Here is a 20,094-nt window from a genome sequence, read left to right as displayed (position 1 = left end):
TGACTTCAAAGTAATCCTGGAGATGTAGGAGTTCTCATGGAATAATGATAGACTGAACAATTAACCACATCATTTCTTCTCACCTTGTTCTGTGCTCATACTTCAAGCTGCGGCAAAATATTATAGATGGAATGCTGAATGAATTAAACATTCACACCCAGTCAAGATATCTGGGTTAAATCCATTGTTCTTTTACTCTCTACGCCACCCTAGTTTGGACCCAACCATATGCAAATCAGTTTCTACCCTGCTCCTCATAGGAACAGTCCAGCCCCAACGGCCAAGCCGGTACCTCCTTGGACCGGAGACAAGCATCCTGGGACCGGTTTCGGGGTAACACCCCTCATCAGTCAGGGTAGCTTTCATCCAGTGGGAGCAGGGTCAAGACTGATTTTCAAATAGCTGGGTTTAAACTGGAATGGCATGGGGTGTAGAAAAACCCAGATGGATGTAGGCCCAGATCACTGTACTGGGGTGAATGTTTGACATTGTTCAGCATTCTGTCCATCCATTGTTCCTTTTACATTTGTCACCCAAAGTAGGACGGATATGCCCAGACGTCGGTCCTGTTCTCTCCATGCCGCTGAAGTCAAGCTATTCTGGCTGATATGGGGGGGATACCCCGAAACTGGTCCCCTGATGCTTGTTTCCCGTCCAGGAGGACCTGACCTGGCAGTTCGGGCTGGACTGTTCCCATAGGGAGCAGGGTCAAGACTGATTTGCATATGGCTGGGTTTGGACTGGAATGGCATGAGGAGCAAACAAATGGATGGATTTAGGCCCTGATCTCTGTACTGGGGTGAATGTTTGACATTGTTCAGCATTCTGTACATCATTTGTTCTTTTTGCATACTTTAAGCTGGACAAATTGAAAGTTATTTTCTGTTCATGTCTTTTGTTATTACGAACAAGAACACCATGTATATAGTTAGACTAGATGTTCGGTTTGTGGCATTAGGAGCTAGGTCTTCAGTCTTCTGACATCTTGTAATAAACAAACATCCCAATGTTGGCAGTAAGCATAGGTATGCCATTTGGTGGGTATCTGGCGGTATTGCACGGTCAATCCCTCCTCCGCTCCTCTGGGTGTGGTGTCAATGATGGATGTATGATGTAACAACGCGATCATTTAGATCGCGGTACATTACATTGCTATTTTTACAACGCAAGTTGTTAAAATGACTTGCGCTGTAGGGCGCTGGACTTAGGAATAGTATGATTTACTATTCCAACTCCAGTCTACGTACAGTAGGGAAGGTGTTGGAATAGTAAATCACACTATTCTTTAGTCTAGAGCGCCCTCCAGTGCAAGTCGTGGTAACGACTTGCGTTGAAAAAACAGCGATCTAAATGTACTGCGGTCTTTTGACCGCGTTGTTAAGGTCGTTTCCCGTCACTGATTGTCCATCGGCACTATCAGCCCCATCTCATCTATGGTCTCCATCTCTTTTCATATTTTATGGGCTTCTTCTACCCTCCTGTACTAATTTCGTAGCCTACATATAGTAGTCCGTGGTGCCACTTTTCAAGAGTTGGGATCTCAGGCCTGCTCCCAAATCTTGCTAAATCTATACATGCAATAATTGTACATTAGTTATATAGTTTCTTACTATGCCCTGTTGCGTGATCACCATTCCAGATTCCCAAAAGCATGCTTCCTTTCTAGTATGTGGTTGATACAACTATTTACCCCTTTAAAGAATCTATTTAATCGAAAGCCATATGATGTGAAAGAAAATGCCGGCTTGTCCGTAACCTCTCAGACAAGAGTTTACATCCGTTTTTTTCCCATTAACTTTAATTTTGTATGAGCTTAATATTATACTCTATGTAGTATTTTAATGTGTACCTGTCTGAGCCACCCACCTCCCTAGTGAGTTGCAGTACCGTGCCCCACACAGAGTCTCCATACTCACTCCAAGTCCTCCATATCTCTAAACCCTAAATCTCATTTGCCTTTCAGGCTACAGGTCTCCTGTGTTATTGTAGCTTAGGGTCCTATATTTGAGACAGCCTTTCTCTGCGTACCTTACTCAAAATCATGTGGTCCAGGAGAGTTCAATCCGGAATCACAACTTCTCCCTTTATGTGTACTCATAGTGTATGCTGTAGGTGCAGGCATTGATTTATTGCTAAATGTGCTATACCATACTCTACCATTCTCTACTACAGGTTGGTTAAAGGGTTTTAGCCCCCTTGACCTCCAAATGTCCTGCAAAGTGGATATCCCAATTCTGTCCGAACTACGGAACTCTCGAAGGCTCCTAAGTTCATTCAGTTTTCTGCACACCCACAGGGGATTAGCCTGTTTAATTTGCCCTTGCACTGAAATTTTGGATGGCATTCTTCCATACTTTGTTTGATGACACTGTAGAGGCAGGTAGTCTTTTGAAGTGCACTACAAAGAATCCTGGGCATTAAGACTGACCTGCTCCCCGCCCGAGGACGGGCTTGATTTCACTTTTCCTGCACTGTGCTTGTGCTTTGTCCACCCCACGGGCTCGCCGCTGTACCAAGAAGCTGACCGGCCGGGTTTTGCTCCGCCGGTCAGCTAGGAAACTACAGTCCCCAGCAGCCCTCAGGGCACGAGACCCGTCACCGCAGCGCGCCAGGAGGCGCATAAAGCCGCGACCGGTGCTGAGTCCTTCGGGCACTACAAAGAATCCTGGGCATTAAGACTGACCTGCTCCACGCCCGAGGACGGGCTTGATTTCACTTTTCCTGCACTGTGCTTGGGCTTTGTCCACCCCACGGGCTCGCCGCTGTACCAAGAAGCTGACCGGCCGGGTTTTGCTCCACCGGTCAGCTAGGAAACTACAGCAGCCCTCAGGGCACGAGACCCGTCACCGCAGCGCGCCAGGAGGCGCATAAAGCCGCGACCGGTGCTGAGTCCTTCGTGCACTACAAAGAATCCTGGGCATTAAGACTGACCTTCTCCCAGCCCGAGGACGGGCTTGATTTCACTTTTCCTGCACTGTGCTTGTGCTTTGTCCACCCCACCGGCTCGCCGCTGTACCAAGAAGCTGACCAGCCGGGTTTTGCTCCGCCGGTCAGCTAGGAAACTACAGCCCCCAGCAGCCCTCAGGGCACGAGACCCGTCACCGCAGCGCGCCAGGAGGCGCATAAAGCCGCGACCGGTCCCTCGTCCCGCAAGGACGCGCGCGGGACCTGCCGGGCTAAGCCCGGGCAAAGGGCGGGCCGTCTGTGGTCGTCAGGGGCTGCAGGAGGCTGGGCTGGGCCTGCCCTCTTACATCATGGCCAGGACCTTATTCTGATTATCTGAATTCGATACAGTAAGCAGTTTACTGTCTAACTCCACTAACCGTTATTGTTAATTGATTATTACTTTTCCGGGACTTTTTACATTTTAGACTACAGTGATTAAGTATTGAGTTTTATTTTGCTATTGATTTTTGGTTTCAGTATGACTACCTGTACACCAAATTCCTTACCCTCTACTGTAGGGGTTTCAATATTAGGACCCCTAGATAAATATTTCATCAGGGCTACTCGAGAGATAGATAGAGAAATCGCACTGGCTGAGAGACGTGCCAAGCGCCGGTTATCCATCGAACTTCTCAAACATAAGTCCACATCCCTGGGTCAAAAGCACGTAGCCACTTCACAACATAATAATAATTCATCAGTAAACGTGGATTCAGAGCTATTTAGCAATGAAAGTATCCCTTTAATTTTTCAAGATAGATCTCTAACAACATCTTAATGAGATAACCAACGATACCAATATAAATGAGTCACCTTCTGTATCCAACTCCCTAATAGAGTTAGACGTAGCTTCACAGCCAAATATAAATGCCTCACTTTCTTTATCTAACTCACTAGTAGAGATGGAAGTAGTCCCAGAGACGCATTCCCCGATAGCAGTTAGTGTACAAAAAGAAAACATACAAAGTAAAAGACATCAAGGAGCCCAACGATCACCACCAAAAAAAAGGAGGAAGAAGGGAGGGGATAGAAAAGGGGGTAAATGTTCAAAAACACCTCCATCATCAGCGGATTTAACAAAAGAGGCAGTAAAGGACTCACTGAAGGATGTACCAACAGGCCCCACAGCAACAACAACCTTGCTCCCAGAAGGCTTGTCCCTAAAAGGGATAATGGAGGCTATGGAAGTCCTCTTAAAATCTCTTTTGTTACCGCTCACAGAGAGAGTCAAAAGGCTGGGTGACCAAATGAACCGTATATTGGCAGTTTCCAATTCTAATGAAGAGGTCCCAAAACAAACTAAACCCCAGGTAAACCGGCCATTAATTAAACACCCAACACAGAGACCAATTAGGCCCCAAGTGGACCACCCCATACCCAAACCAGTGATTCACCAGACCACTCCTTCTAGACCGGTGGCGCCTCAACAGCAATATAGGGAGAACACTAAATTAGGTTCGTCAAAACTCCCCATTATTAAAAGTACAGTTCCAACTAAGGCACCTAAAACGTACACAGCAAAACCTAGTAGCAGGAATGACGTAGATTTACCCCCAGAAGCATCTAACTACGTCATCATCCTGACCGGAGTCCCGGTGGTGGCAGAAGGAACTATAGAAACTTACACTAGCCTTAAAAATAAAGTCATTTATTGGCTACGTAATAATAGACCTCTCCCACCACACTTAAATGAAGACATAATATCTGTTAGACGATGTAACTGGGTGGGTCCTCGACCAAAAGATATTGAGGGGGATGTGGTGATAATTAATTTTAGGGATCATAGTCATAACGCACATTAGTGATTGGTTCCCAGGGAGAGGTGATGGTAGTGTCTCATCCCGTAATTTGAGCTATTTTTATCCCAAAGCTCTGATGACCCCTCTAAACTTTCCACCAACCCTGAGTGGAGATAATCCTCCACAATTTCCCTATCATAATTCTCAACTCACAGCGTTAAGATACCGAGCAAACAGTTTTCCCCCCTTTTTCCCACCCCAACGTTCTAACAGGTTCTTCCTTCCTTCTGTTAATAGACACCACCCCACAAACTCAAATGGGTGCTGGAATATCCCATTATATAATCCATTTGATCCCCTCTCTGGTTTGGATGAAAATGAATGACTGACGCTACCTGACCTTCAACCAGGATGTACCCATGAGCAATCGAGCAAATGTAAAATATCCAATGAAGCCATCATTTCTACACTTATCCCCACTAGCAGGCCATCTGAGCCCCTACAAGTAACTTCGGGGGATTACTTCCTATTACAACCAGATTTGTCTTCCAGCTTAGGGGCTGGCCCTGAGCTTTTGAATTCTACTAAAATGGGAAATACTGTGTTAAACTCATGTCACTATTATGCGAAAAATGATTGCTCTGTGGGGTGTAACTTACCACATAACAGTTCTGCTATCTCAATTACATCTGGTGAGCTTATCCTTGGAGAATTTTCTACTCGGTTTTCCCAGCAAGTAGAAACTAATTTAGCGGGGGATGTTGGGAACCATGATACTGTCTTATCTCCCAAACCATGTTCTGCTACTAATGGTGAAAAAAAAGGGGATGTTTCCATGAAACCTACACAAATACCTGATTCCTCCCCCCACTTAGTTCTTAATTGGTACGTGGCAGGCCTTGCAATTAAAACTGGCTTCCAACCATGGTTGGAATTAGTGAATAACTACATCATCCTATGTTTCCAGGAAACATGGGCATTAAATCCTGTCCATCTTCTTGGGTTTCAGACCCTCCATTCACCAGCCCTAGCAAGTAGTCAGGGAAGAAATAGGAGCGGTTTATCTGTGTATGTTAATATTTCTAGTGGACTTACTGTTTTGAAACTTATTCCCACTGATTTTTATCAGGTTGTCGTGATTAGATGGGGTAACTCACTTAATCTGATTTTAATAAATTTCTATAATAATGTGGCCTTAGAGAATTCATCACGAATTATAGATGAATTGAGTCACACAATTATCACCCTAAAAGAATCTGAAGGCGGGGAGTGTGTCCCCGCTTGGCTGGGTGATTTTAATTGCAATATTTGCCAGCATGGCCCAAAGGGAATATGCGGCCTTGGGTCCCTTTTGGATGAAACTCCGAATCATTTTACTCACTTTAAAACAGGGGACATTTAAAATAATTTTTTCTTTTATTTTAATTTGTCATACATTAACGATTTATGCTCACCTCCTGTACCGTTTCGGCCAACGTTTCATGGGAGGGGTTCCAATACTGTGATAGATTTTACGCTCTTCGCAAAAACTCACGCCCATTTATTGTCATCATGGAAAACTTTAGATGATATTTATGGCGACCATTATGCAATTGCATTTACTATTAACACGCCCTCACATAAGCAGGCATCTAGGGATAACTGCCCCACTTATCAACAACCTATTTCCGTCGGGTGCACCAATGGTTACACCCTAAAATGGGATAAGGTTGATCCCGTGGGGCTCCTTGATAAATTATTTATGGCAAGAAAGGAAGAGATTGACATTTGTTTATCTCCATCAGAAGACCCTCTAAAAATCTTGGATTCTTTTTCAAGGATACAAGCGTCATTAAAACATCTACTCTCACGCCGGTTCAAGTCAGGCCCTTACAAACCCAAAGGGTGGTTTGATAAGAACTGCACATCTGCGTTAAAATCCCTAAAAAAGGCCTTACATGCGATGCCTAGATCTCCACGCGAAGTCCGTCAGGCCAGACATCAGTATCGCTGTGCAATTAAGAATAGGGAGAAAACCCTGAAACATGAGGCTTGGCAAGCATTAATATCTTCCTCTGAAAATAGGGATCCAACTGCCTTCTGGAAGGCTGTAAATGCCCCCTTTGTCCGGGACAAAAATTCTGAGCCGATAGATATAGCCATAAATGGGGATACTTGGGTGGCCCATTTTCAAAATCTGTATGGTAGTTCATTCCCCACCCAATTATCTCTCCCGGCTCTTACTATATCTTGCGACAACACTAGATCCTGCCTGGGAACCCTCCTGTTAGATATTGTTTTTACTTGCGAGGAGGTCACTCTGGCCATAAGGGAGAGCCCTTCAGGCAAGGCACCGGGCCCGGATGCGATACCTATTGATGTTTTTAAAGCTGAAATTGATTTCTGGGCCCCATTATTAACTATCGTGATGAATTGTGCTAACACCCATGGACTTATCGCAATGTGGTCAGAAGCGATAGTTGTTCCTATATTTAAAAAGGGGGACAGGCATGATCAATCTTGCTATCGTCCGATTTCCCTCCTTGACGCCTTAATGAAGGTAACCGTTAAAGCGTGTGCAACAATGGACTGAGGATGCCAACATTTTATCGATTTTTCAGTATGGTTTTCGCCCTGGCATGGGAACGGCTGAGCAGAGCCTAAATTTGTACTTTTTAATCTCTAAGTATACCCAAGCCAAGAAAGGGAACCTTTTTATTACTTTTATAGATTTGAGTTCAGCCTTCGATTGTGTTGACCATAATCAGTTATGATCCACACTTGAGGACCTGGGTATGGAACCTTCAATCCTTAATTTCATCAAGGAATTATACAGGGATGCTGGGGGGAGGGTGCGCTTTGGACAACGAGGGGAGTGCTCGTCAAGATTCTCCATCAAGAGGGGGGTGAGACAGGTGTGCATTTTAGCACCCCTACTCTTCTCCCTCTATATTAACTCTATTGGCGACCACCTTAAAAGTTTTCAATATGATTACCCCTCAGTCCAGGGCCATCCCGTCCCCATCCTTTTGTATGCGGACGACGCTGCTATCATCTCGCAAACCAGGCTGGGCCTACAGAGGGCTGTCTCAAAGTTCACACTTTTCATGAGGGAAAGGGTTTTGGTTCAGGAATGGCTGCGAACTAGATTCGTGGAGCTGGCCCCTGTGAAGCTAGCAAGAACTACTTCCTGCCACGTTTCTGCTCCTTGGTTTACGGCCACACTACGTACTATGCGCCAAGATTGTAAAAAGGCGGAACGTCTTTGGCGTCGCAAGTACGATCCAATGGAGAAATCTAAATATCGTGATGCCATAAAACTCTACCATGAAAACATTGCGGAAGCCAAAAAGGAATATCTCGAGCGTAGGATAGATCGGGCAGACAATATGGGTAGAGAACTCTTCAGAATTGTCAAGGAGTTTGTAGATCCTGCTGTAGGAGCTCTCCCACACTCTCACACGGAAGGGTGGATTCGACAGCTTGCTGACTTTTTTGTCACAAAGATCAAAACTATTCAGGATTCCTTTCCCCTTGTGGACTCTCCTGGGGCAGCTGATGTTTTCGTCCATAACGGACAGGTACCATCTTTAGAAACAGAAGGTGAGCCCATATTATCGGTTTTCCCGCAGCTGTCCTGTGCAACTTCCTTGGAGCTCCTGTCCCGGCTTCAATCCGGTTCACCTCTGGATGCCTGTCCAGCAAGGTGTTTGGGCAGGGTGGCCCCGGCACTCAACAACTTGCTGAACCCCCTGCTCAATTTATCCTTGAGTTCCGGAGTGGTGCCTCGGGATTGGAAACATGCACTTATTCTGCCGCTGATCAAAAAGCCTCAGTTAGATCCGTTGCAGTTGGCTAACTATAGACCGATCTCCCTCCTCCCTGCTCTGGCGAAGGTGGTTGAGAAGCATGTCCAACTCACACTCACCACCTTTATTGAGAAGAATAACATTCTCCATGACTCTCAATCTGGTTTCCGTGCGAATTACAGCACGGAGACGGCCCTCTTGGAGGTGACCGACGCCATCAGGGAGACGCTTGATCTTGGGGGTAAGGCTATGTTAGTCCTCTTGGACTTGTCGGCGGCCTTTGACACCGTCCCTCATGCTGGTCTCCTTTTAAGACTCAGAGAGATCGGCTTGCGGGGGTCGGTGTTGGATTGGTTCCATTCTTTCCTATCAGACCGCCGGCAGGTGATCTGGGCTCCTCCTTTCTCCGCCGAAATGCAATCGCTAGAGGTTGGGGTTCCTCAAGGGTCCATTCTGAGCCCCACCATATTTAATATCTATATGGCCCCTCTGGCGGTTGTAGCGGAGGCTTATGGGGCCCAGGTCATCTCATACGCTGATGACACCCAGCTTTTGTTCACTTGCAGCAAAGGTGAGGCTTTTGACGGCGACAGGATTAAGAGCTGTTTGAGCGCAGTTTTTGCGTGGTTTCAGCGGCACAGCCTGAAGTGCAACTCGGATAAGTCTGAGCTGCTTTTCTTCGGCTGTGCCCCTGACCCGGCCTTGAAGTCCTGGTGGCCCCAGGATATGTTCCCCCCGGAGAAATCATCTTCCCAAGTGAAAAATCTGGGAGTGATGCTTGATGATGCTCTCTCCTTCCGCCCACACATTATGGGGATATCTGGGAAATGCTTTGGCATCCTCAAGATGCTGAGGAAGTTTCTTCCTCTGCTGTCCCTACAATATCGGAAGACAGTAGTTCAGGCGTTAGTGGGATCTAGGCTAGATTAGGCAAATGCGCTTTTTGCGGGTCTGCCCAAGTATCTCCTGGCCAGATTGCAAATTGTTCAAAATTCGGCGGCCAGAGCTATTTTCGGCTTGCCGAGGAGAGCCAGCGCTCAACTGCTTTTGAATAAGTTGCATTGGCTGCCTATTTCTAAAAGAATCCGATTTAAAATTCTCACGCTGGCCTTTAAAGCCCTTCATTCTATCGGCCCTAACTATATTAGGAAGCGGACTGCCTTCTATGTGCCGCGGAGGATGTTACGATCTGCCGATTTGGCTAAATTGGAGGTGCCCCCGGCCAAGCGCGTCCGGATGGGAGAACGATCCTTTCAATTTGTGGCAGCTCGATGCTGGAACGAGCTCCCTCTCTCCCTGCGCAAAGCTACGAATCTCCTGGCTTTTAGGAAAGAGCTGAAGACCTTGCTCTTTTCCGCGTAATGATTAAGACTGTAGTGCTGCTGCCTTTTGTGTTTTTAGGTTTCAGGTCTCTTTGCCAAAGCGCCGGGACGCCCTTTTGGGCAGCCGTGCGCTCTAAAAGTAAAAAAAAAAAAAAAAAAAAAGGGACTTAAGGTTAATATATCAAAAACCTTTTCCATGTCCTGTCGACATGGAACAAAGAAAGTACTGTGTCCCATTTTTATCGAGGGCAGAAGGATAGAGACTACAGATCAATTCTCCTATCTTGGGATTTCTTTTTACAGGAAGTGCTCTTGGCACACAGCAATTAAAGCTAGAAAATTAGCATTTTCTAGGGCGATTGGAGCTTTGCAGAATTTTGCGGCTAAAATTGGGGGTAGACCCGTCAAGGAGTTGATTGTAATATACAATGCTAAATGTGTTTCTACGGCCACCTATGGCTCTGGTATCTGGGGGATTGATACCTCAGTTTCAATTCAACAATCCGAAAACTGTTTCCTCAGATACCTCCTGGGGGTTCCCAAATCCACAGCTAGCTATTTTGTACACATAGAACTGGGTCTCCCCTATATCTCCGATATCATAATGACTGAGTCTATCTTGCTATGGCACAAGTTGTGGCTAACTCCAGAGACAGCCTGTAATCGCAATATAATATCTGATTGCCTAAACCTTGATGGTATAAGGCAAATTAAATGGCTGTCTTTTGTGGAAGCAATGTTGACCGAGATTGGCCACCCCGAGTTTTTTAAGAACCCATCTACAATGGGAACAATGCCGAGAAAAGTCCTGCGTAAATTGGTAATGGACCATCTAGCAAATAGAAGATGGTCCACGGAAAAAATGAAAAAATCTGTGTTAGCTTCTCAGCAAATTACTACAGAACAGCGACTGCAATTGTACCTTGCAAGTGACCTTAATTGTTACACTAGAATGCTTCTTGCAAGGTTTAGATTGGGATCTTTTTATCGTTTAACTACCTTCCCAGCATGTAATGACTGGTCGAGAGATTTATCGCCTTGCCCCTGTGATCATCTCGCCCCCCAAACTAATATGTACTGTATTTTATTTTGTAAATTTTATGAGGTTCCAAGAAAGATCCTACTTAAACCAATTTTTAAGGAGTGGGGCCTCCGGTCTTGTAGAAATGCTTTTCTTAGACTACAACGGCTAGAAAATATGGAAGTGGCCCACACCCTAGCTAAATTTCTGAAACTTTTGGTAAAGTTTAGGAACTCGATGTAACACATCATATGTATTTATGTATCTTAGAGCTTTTTAAACCTATTATATTTTAATGACTGTTTTATTCTTATTTTTAGTTTTTTTAATGCACTTGCCACTTTGTGATAATACCCCTGTTTTTAAAATGTATGGTGTACCCATAATGGAAATATACTGGCACTTTGCGACTTATATTTGTTTTTAACTATGTATGTTTTATGATCTTACTTATGACATGCTGTCGAATAAAGCTTTCTGAAATTGAAAATTGAAATTGATATTACTTTGTATATCGAAATAAAACTTTTTGAATTTGAATTTGAAAGTGTATGGTCTTATATAGTTATACAGGGTAACCAAGCTCTGACAATGCATGTCTGTTTATTTGGATCAATGGCTCTTGTGGGGCAAGAATGATTCTACATATTAAGTGAGTTTGCCGATTGCAATTTTCTTTTAAAGGATAGGGCTAAGAGCTATGGGGTTAACTTGAATGTCTTCAGTAGCAGCAGTACTGTTTGTGGCCTTCAGCCCTATAACTTTTCAGTCCTGCTAGTCAGGACTGAATTTCTGAAAAACAAATCCTGTGAGACATACCCCACTCAGATTCTCCTTATATGTCCAATGTAGATAAATATATCAACTTGTAACAACAGACTGCTGTAAATCATATCTTCAAGGGCAACAGAGAGATGATACCTCTTTAGAAACACTGCAGTGAATTATACTCAGACTGCTTCTATATGGAAAAGGAAAACACATTGGGGCATCTAGCTACCCCCCACCCCCAAGTTACTGTACAAACACAGTTCTAAATAATCTCTCTGCACTGCTATTGCACATACTTGCAGCATGGATACTCTGTGTTTCATGTAGACCTGCAAATTGTCTATTACCAATTTTCAACCGGTTGTGCAGATTGATTTCTAAAGGCATATAATTAAAATGATTCCCTTTGATGTTAGGTAAACAGAAAGATTGTTCATAAAATGCCCGGTAGATGCCACAATTCACTTGCTGCATCAGGAGTTTAACATATATCTATGGCTAATTGGTTGGCTGTTAAAAGACTCCTCTACATTAAAAATCGCAAAAACTTTGAAAGTGATGGTGGTAAAGTTTTCCACAATTCCAGATTGCAAGCTCTTCATGTGAAGGTGACAATTAATGCCTGCACTAGGATGCCTTTTCAATCATAGCTGAGTTGCTTGCCTTTATAGCATCAGATGTGTTGCCTTCTCTTGAAGGTCACCCATGCACATCTGCATATTTTTTTATCAACCATTGTCCATCTTAAAACAATGCCCTTGCAGAGTCTGAAAATGTAGTAGATGTGGATCATGACACCATGGGGTCTATAAACACAGAGCACACCCAATCATGAGCATAGAAAATAAAGGTAACCAGCATGATGATGAGTTGACTCATTGCGGTTTCACTTTGCCAAGATACTGTGGTGGCAAGGGTGTCTCTAAAAGGGTGGGGGGCTGATATCCAAGATTTGAGAGCCCAGGGTTTGTGGTAATCAATTTAAACAGTTTTCGGACACTAAGAAGAATTTGACTGGCATTCCAGTCATTGCAATCTGCCTATCTCATAAGGAAACAAGACTAGACACAGTCCTCTACTCCTTAGGAGGATATCAGTGTCATACGAAATTCCCTAAGGCGGAACTCTCTGCTGCTTCGTCTGGAAATTGAGAATGAAAAAGCACCCTTTATAAGGTGACATCACTTGAAAGAACACAGTGTGAATTTCCCCAAGTAGTAAGTCTGTTTAGGACTATGGGAAACATCATAGATCAACCTGTTCTAATCAAAGGGACATACAAGATGCAGAATTCACATGAAGGCTTCCACATATGGGATCACTAAGGACTGAGTTGTTGATGCAATCTTTCTCCAATTCTGCAGCAACGAGCAGCAGTATGCATAAACAGAGGCAATGCATTAACAATGTGATTGAGGTGGCATGGCATATCCTATATTCATAGGTTCTGCATCTTTCCATTATTTCACATTTCAGGCTTTTCAAACAGGATATTTAATTGAGAAGCTGAGGTAGGATTCTTCCACACAACCTAGCCTCCTTCAACTTAAAAGTTTGACACACAGAATTCAACAGAACAGACTTTAAAACTGGCCTGCTAATTCAATGGAGAGACTAGAGGAGAGTGGGCTTTTATTTTCAAGGCAGTTTTCCCTTTAAGGGACCGTGTGTTCATTTGCTATTTAACCATCACTCGCAGTTTTATCTGCTACCATTTGAGAAGATATAGCATTTAATTGTTTGGTCTGAACAAGAACATGCTCTCAATATCCCTTTTGAGGACCACCTTTTTTATCATCTTCGCAACTTTACTTGTTTGTGATTCTAGCCCATCATTTTCCCTGGAGAGATTTGATGTCCCATTTTGAGGACTCAGGATTTTTAGAGGTTCTATTTGAACCCATGCCTGGGGGCGCGCTCTGATCTTCGTGTTGAAAATCAGTCTGTTATTTGTTCCACCTTCTGATAGCTGCGTGAATGATATCCAGGCTTTTTGAATGAGCTGTTATGTGTTTTTTAACTAGGATGAAGAGTTTCAATTAACGCACATTCATCTTTCTCTTCCTAAGTCGCTTCTAAATATGGTATTTGAATAATAATTTAACAATCTTTTCAGACAACCGTTCCTTTTTAGTTGAATAGGCACTACGAATATTAGATTTTAAAGATGCACTTTGGTATTACTTTAAAAATGCTAAAGATTTTTACTTTGAAGAATGTATTTTTGCCCAAGTGCTGATATTTATTTAGGGCTCATTCTTTTAAGACATTTAAGCTCTCCCTGATTTGAAACTAATTTATATCACATTGAAGGTTACTTTTGGTGGTGTAGATCAGCTACCTCGGTGGGTTGTTGGTGAAGGTGAATTAAACCAAATTCTTGTCTCTACCAGTGTAAGTTTCCCTTCAAAGCAGGTAGATCCCAGTAAAAGATGCAATGTAGTTGGCAGAGGGCTAGACAAATGGCCTTTCACTTTAGCAACCAGAGGGACAAAGCCTTACAGTTTAAGTGAGTTCTTGCCAAGATGTCGTCATCGACAATGGATGGAAAGATTTGTAGAATCGAAGAGTGCTGAAGCGGAGTCCAGTATTACAATCCATCTTCAAAAGCAATGTGGGTGGAGGAAATTAATTGGGTGCCTGAGCTTGTCCATCGTCCTTTAACGATAGCATTGTATTGATTTTTCCACAGATCATTATCCTCTACATGGAGGAAGAAGCCATTGTTTGTCTACATAGTAAATTCTCATGAATCGGTTGTGGCGAACTCTTGTAGAAAGAAAATACTTACTTGACATTGACTATAAAATGATTACACCAAACACATTGGAATGAATTGATCTTCGTTTTTCTTTTTGTGTTTAGTTCTTTATCTTCAGACCTCATGAAACTTTGTGGAGAAGTCAAACCCAAAAATAAGGTAAGATAAGATGGCAGCTTGAATGTATTCCATGCATGCAATCATAGTAGTATTTCCACATTCCCCTTTTTAAAATGAACCCAGTTGATAAGTCATTCCCACGTGACATGCACCTGTATTTCTAAAGTTATTTTGTAAGCCGGTAAACAAAAATAGATTTTGAGGTTGTTAAGATGACTGTAACTACTCTGGTCATTGTAGAGTTAAATGCTATAGGGTTGATGGACTACCTCTGTTAAGTATGCTGATTTTGATTCAGTTTAAAACATCCAGCATATCAGTCAGCATATCAGACAAACATGCTCTGAATGACCATACTGAAAGGTACTTTAATCATGTGATGTGTTTGTAGGCCCTACATACTTAAACGTAAAAATCTAAAACTAGATTCATTCTGGGTTTTCCTTTCCCTAGATTTAAATCTTCTATATATTATCATCATGACTATTTCATAATACTTTTTTTTAAATGAAAACATGTTTGTGACGTAACTTTTTATAACACATTTTATTGATTTTTTCTTTTAATAACAAGAAAAAGAACACTGAGTCAACCACGTTTGGTAGTCTATTGCACCAGCTAAACCATGACAACTCTGCTACCATAGCCTCTGTTCCCAGTTCCGCCCAAACCACTTTCAAGAACATGCAGTTTCTTTCACATTTTGATGGCGAATGATAACTCTGTATTGACCCAATCTCCCCATATATTAAGGTGTTTCCGAGGGTGCCCCTAGCCGTTTTAAATAGGGCCTCCTTGCCCATGCATTGGTCCAACCCTTTCTTCCGTCCCTCCAACAAGACAGCTTTTATTTTTTCCAGTCCCTGGCAATGCCTCTTGGCGACCTGGAGGGCAATCCATAGCAGAGTCACCTTATACCTATTGCTGTTGAGGTTTACATTGATATGCAGGATAAACATTTTGGGGTTGCCATCCCACTATCATCACCAACATGTAGAGGAACCCCTTCCAGAGATAGATACCACCTCACTTTTTCATACTTTATACAGCAAATCTCCCTCGTGTGGTGAGCAGCGAAGACATAGCAGAGACTCTATTAACCCTCTTTTCCGTTATCTTTGTGGTGTGAAGTATGTGTGGTGTAGATAATTTAGCTGAATAAGTCTGACCTTAGATGCAACAGCGACCTTGAGTGGGGGAGTAAGTGCTTTCCTCCAGTCATCTTCAATTAGAGAGCCTAAGTCCCTTTCCCAGACCTTCTGTAAATGTGCAGAAGAGTTGGGTGTATTAACCACTGGTGTTTAATAAATTTGGGAACTCTTCGGCTCATGGAGTTTATATGTTAATAGTCTACCCTCCAAAGGACTGAAGTCCGGAAGGTCTGCAAGTTCCCTAATGTATGGCATAAGGGCATGATGAAGCTTTATGTATGTAAAGATGTGACTTCTATGAAGTTAAAATTCCCTGTGTCACTCTGCGAAGGATTTCAGGTTAGTCCCTTCCATTACATCCCCAAGTCTGGATATCCCAATGGTGTCTCCCTGCCAAAACCCCATCATCCAGTCACATAGTGAAACCAGCTTACCACCCACAGTTTGGTCTCTCTTGTAAGCTTGTTTTTCTACCCAAAGACTTGGTCGTGTCGTGACAGATCATCAGAGCCACTTTAGTGGCTGGTGGGCGGGAAGGGCAGGAGGCCTCCATAAAGAAGGCTGAGTAGCTGCACCCCCTGCATTTCCCACTTCTCAGATGCAAATGGGGCTTCAAGTCTGAATTGTACCGCCACTCATTAAGAATTGCTATGTGAGCAAATTTGTAATATAGCTGTTACTATACTTTTATCATATGTTGATTTTAGCATTTAAGCATCACAATGAAAAACCACCCAGTCTTGCTGAAAGAAGTATCTAAGAGTAGTGTTGATTTATGAACAAACTTTGTGGAATCCCAAGCAGAAAACTTTGCAGCTAATAAGGCAACTTGAGCAAATCCACCATTTTAAAGATTGTGGAGTGATCCGGGAGAGACACATGAAGTGCCGAACAGATTTTGATATCTGCTGACTGCCTATTGAGCTGGGGTTGAATATTCATTGGCTGCGCCCTCTGAACATCCTATGTTAGAAACACTCCTACTTATTTTAATTTATCCACAAACACCTCCATGTCTTGTGTCCATGTCTTGACCAAGGGTGTCTGACATAATGTTTTTAAGGTATTCTTTTCTGGTTTATGGTGGTAAAAGATTGCCAGTATATCTTTAGTTCCTGTGCACTCTCTATGTTTATGGGATTCTAGACTGCAAAGTATTTAAGAGTATATTTGAATTTTGGAGCTGTGCTCTTAGTCTCAGTTTTTGAAAGTTCGACATCTCGACTTTATAGTCCCTCTACAAATCATTCTAATCATATTTATTTATTCAGTTTTCCTTAGAATATACTGTTATAGTTATGTAAATTGTAATTTTTTTATCTACCTTTGCAGTGACAGTTGTCAGCATTATCTTTGTTTTTACACAAGGCTCCGATAGTTGTAACTGTGGTGGTATACCTGCCACAGGAAGACTGGTCCATTGATAGAGCCTTTAATTTATTTATATTTATTAATTAAATTTATAAGGTTTAACAGCTACTCAAGAAGGGTTTCCCGGCACCATGGCAGATCAGAGACTGTGTAAAAACGGCTTACAGTTTATTGGTTAAAGAGCCAAGACTTCAATGATTTGCGAAATTGGACGTACCCAAGATATGCAAAAGACCTTCCAGCCATTGGAGATAGTCTAATTTTAGGTACAAAGAATTTCCCCTGAGTGGATGAGCGGAGATCTCGAGGAGGGATATACGGGCAAACCAGAGACGGCAAGTACTGAGGAGCAACCCCTATTTTAATCTTAAACATGTAACTCGGGGCTTTGAACTTGATTCGGTTCTCCACCCTGAGCCAATGCAAATCTCGTAGATGGCCAGAGTTAGAGGTGGCTCTGGGAACCCGGCAAAGTAACCTTGCAGCGGAGTTCTGGTTCTACTGAAGGAGTTTGATTCCCTTGACCTAAGTATGACTGTTACACGCACTGTGGTTTGTAAAATATACCTTAACATGAGCAACGTCATTTTACTCCATAGAAGAAGTGATGGGCACTTTGATGGTTACGGCCTTTAACCCTAGAGGGAAGATACTGTATTGTTGTTTTAACTTAATAAATTAATGTAGGCTGTTACACTCCCGACATTACTCAGCCTCATGCCTTCTGTTAGTACAGCAGGTAGTGCTGAAGATTAGATGTTTATTTTGGATACTGAGAACCAAGCTGGTAGAGTACTCTACCTACCTCTAACCATTTTAGGAACCTAGGATGTCTGTTAGGACTGTGTGTGGTGGACCTAAAATTCCAGCCCTGTTCAACAATAGGACTTTAATGTTTGACTCTTTAATAGTCTATTTACGACGGTTTTGGGTTTGGTGACCAGGACATTTATGTGTGAAATTTGACTGACCTGCCTGGTTGAAAAAGGAGACTTACCAGAAGTGTATTGGAGCTCACACTGGAGAAAGGGCATCTTTCCTTTGTTAGGTATGGGAGACCTATCATTTGCATACTGACAATACTTCTGTCATGCACTATATAAACAAATGCATGGATGCAAAGTGTTAGAAGCTCTTAAAAGAGAGGTGACACTTTACATAGAAGCATTTCCATCCAAGCTCCACACTTGATGGGAGAGAGAAGTTTGCAGATGGATGCTGTTAGCAGTTGTAAATAAACTGGCATCAGTGGATCCTGCTTTACAGTATCCATATCCCAACTCTTTAAGATGTAGGTGAGCCCACCAGTTGATCCTCTTTTAAATCCTCAGAACACAAAATGGCATAAAGATAATCAAATGAGAGGGGGTGGTGCTAATGATTTACTGGCAGCAGGACCTTAAATTGCAGTGTCCTTTCCCTAACACTGCTCATATTCAATGTAGGAAGACAGTTTTGAGGTCATAAATTAGAAAAGAATTCCGAAATTTCAATGACCTGTATACTAAATGCTTGAATTAATGATTTTACTGTCAATAGGTGATTCAAAGGTCCCAAAATGTATGGACTTCCGTTAGATTATAGAGTACAAGAGCGTGCTTGTCTTCCCTGTATTTGCCATGCCCTTGTATTTATGATTGTAATTGGAGCTCATATATCCTGAGACTTATTAAACACTTATTTACAAAATAATCATCTAATTCAATATAGTATTTAACCGCATGCGTGCAGCCGCTATTTTCGCGCTGTGCGGCTTTTTTCCAAAAGCCGCGTTACATGACGAGCTGAGCTCGTCATGAGCATGCGAGCGGCGCAACTCATGACGAGCTCAGCTCGTCATGAGCACGGAAGGGGTTAAAATTAATTGGAACTTTGAAATGCTTTGCAGCAACAAGATAACAAAAAGCTGTCTTTCTAGAAAACCATGTGTGCTTTTGCTAGGGAACTTGTGAAGAAAAGGGTTTTGAAGATGTGATCCTGATTAGGATTTTGGTGGCTGAAAAGGCTATGCATTTTAAGTGTATCCCTTACTCGGTTTTATGTCTGGTGTTAGCCAGGACCTTTTGATGTTACTAAAATTAAATGTATAGTCTACATACCTAGCGGTTTTGAGCCACCCGTCTACATCCGTTGGTCTATTATTGTGTTATTCACATTTTCTTCCCGCTCACTACTGACTGCATTCTGCCCTTTTAAAAAGAGCTAATTCACACAAAGTAGTTGAATGAAGAGACCGGAATTACTATGGAAACGAAACGTGTGATTTTTTAGACAAAAAATATTTTTGCTCTTGGCCAGTAATTTCCTTTTTTATTGGAGATAACAGAGTCTGACACCTTCCCCAACAATAAGGTTTTACAAAAATCATAAAAAAACAAAACAAGCACTGACAAAGCCAAAGGTATGGAAGCAGATACCAGACCTTTTGACTTTGCCAATGCTTGTTCGTTAAGAAGCTAGACCTTTGCATCCAGATTTGGACGGTTTATAAGTACATATTTATTTTCTTAAAGGAGATTTTTGTATAATGGCCTGTTCTAATGACTTGTAATATTACAGTGGGTGCAAAAGCACGAGAGATGCAAACCATCATTCTTTGAGATCCAATTAGTCTTTTAATTATTTTAACTGCCTCAAGAATAAATATGTGTCAGCTACCTAAATGCCTGTACTGTGGGATTTTAATATGATGATGGCTCTACTAATGCTCCCACCCATTTGAGACGAAATATAGTCAATACATTGTTTCTTGTGTATATACTTTTAGCTAGAAGAAAGAATGTTTTACAGCCACTCTCTGCTGACTTATCATATGTTTATGAAGGATAAAATAGCCTTGAGGGTTACGCCATCTTGCCTGCCCAGGGCTTAGAGGGATTGTCATTTAGGCCTCCTTGTCCATTTAATAGAAAGTCACACGTCTCCAAAACTATTTTAATTTTCTTATATTTTGAGATTTGACAATTATCAAATGACTAACAGCAGTTTGTTGTCATACAAGGACTAATTGTTAAGTGCAGCATTCATAGTTAACCAGCTTCATGAAACTTAAGGAAGACACCATACTTTCACATTGTATGATTTTAAAGAAACTATTTTAGGAG

General features: G+C 42.5%; 1 protein-coding gene across 9 annotated transcripts in view; it reads left to right on the top strand.

Moving 5' to 3' along the window:
* The window catches only part of KIF21A (kinesin family member 21A), an 820,176-nt gene that overhangs the window by 550,643 nt on the left and 249,439 nt on the right, over positions 1 to 20,094 (top strand). For all 9 annotated transcript variants that reach the window (XM_078679965.1, XM_078679910.1, XM_078679946.1 and 6 more), the window contains one exon: positions 14,453 to 14,507. In XM_078679965.1, coding sequence (XP_078536091.1) covers positions 14,453 to 14,507 — 55 coding nt within the window. The remainder of the gene's footprint in view (positions 1 to 14,452; positions 14,508 to 20,094) is intronic.

This window comes from Lissotriton helveticus, chromosome 1_1, assembly GCF_964261635.1.
Source record: "Lissotriton helveticus chromosome 1_1, aLisHel1.1, whole genome shotgun sequence".
In the NCBI taxonomy this organism is placed as follows: domain Eukaryota; kingdom Metazoa; phylum Chordata; class Amphibia; order Caudata; family Salamandridae; genus Lissotriton; species Lissotriton helveticus.
Note: the sequence above shows the minus strand (reverse complement) of the source record. Positions and strands in the feature narration are given on the sequence as shown.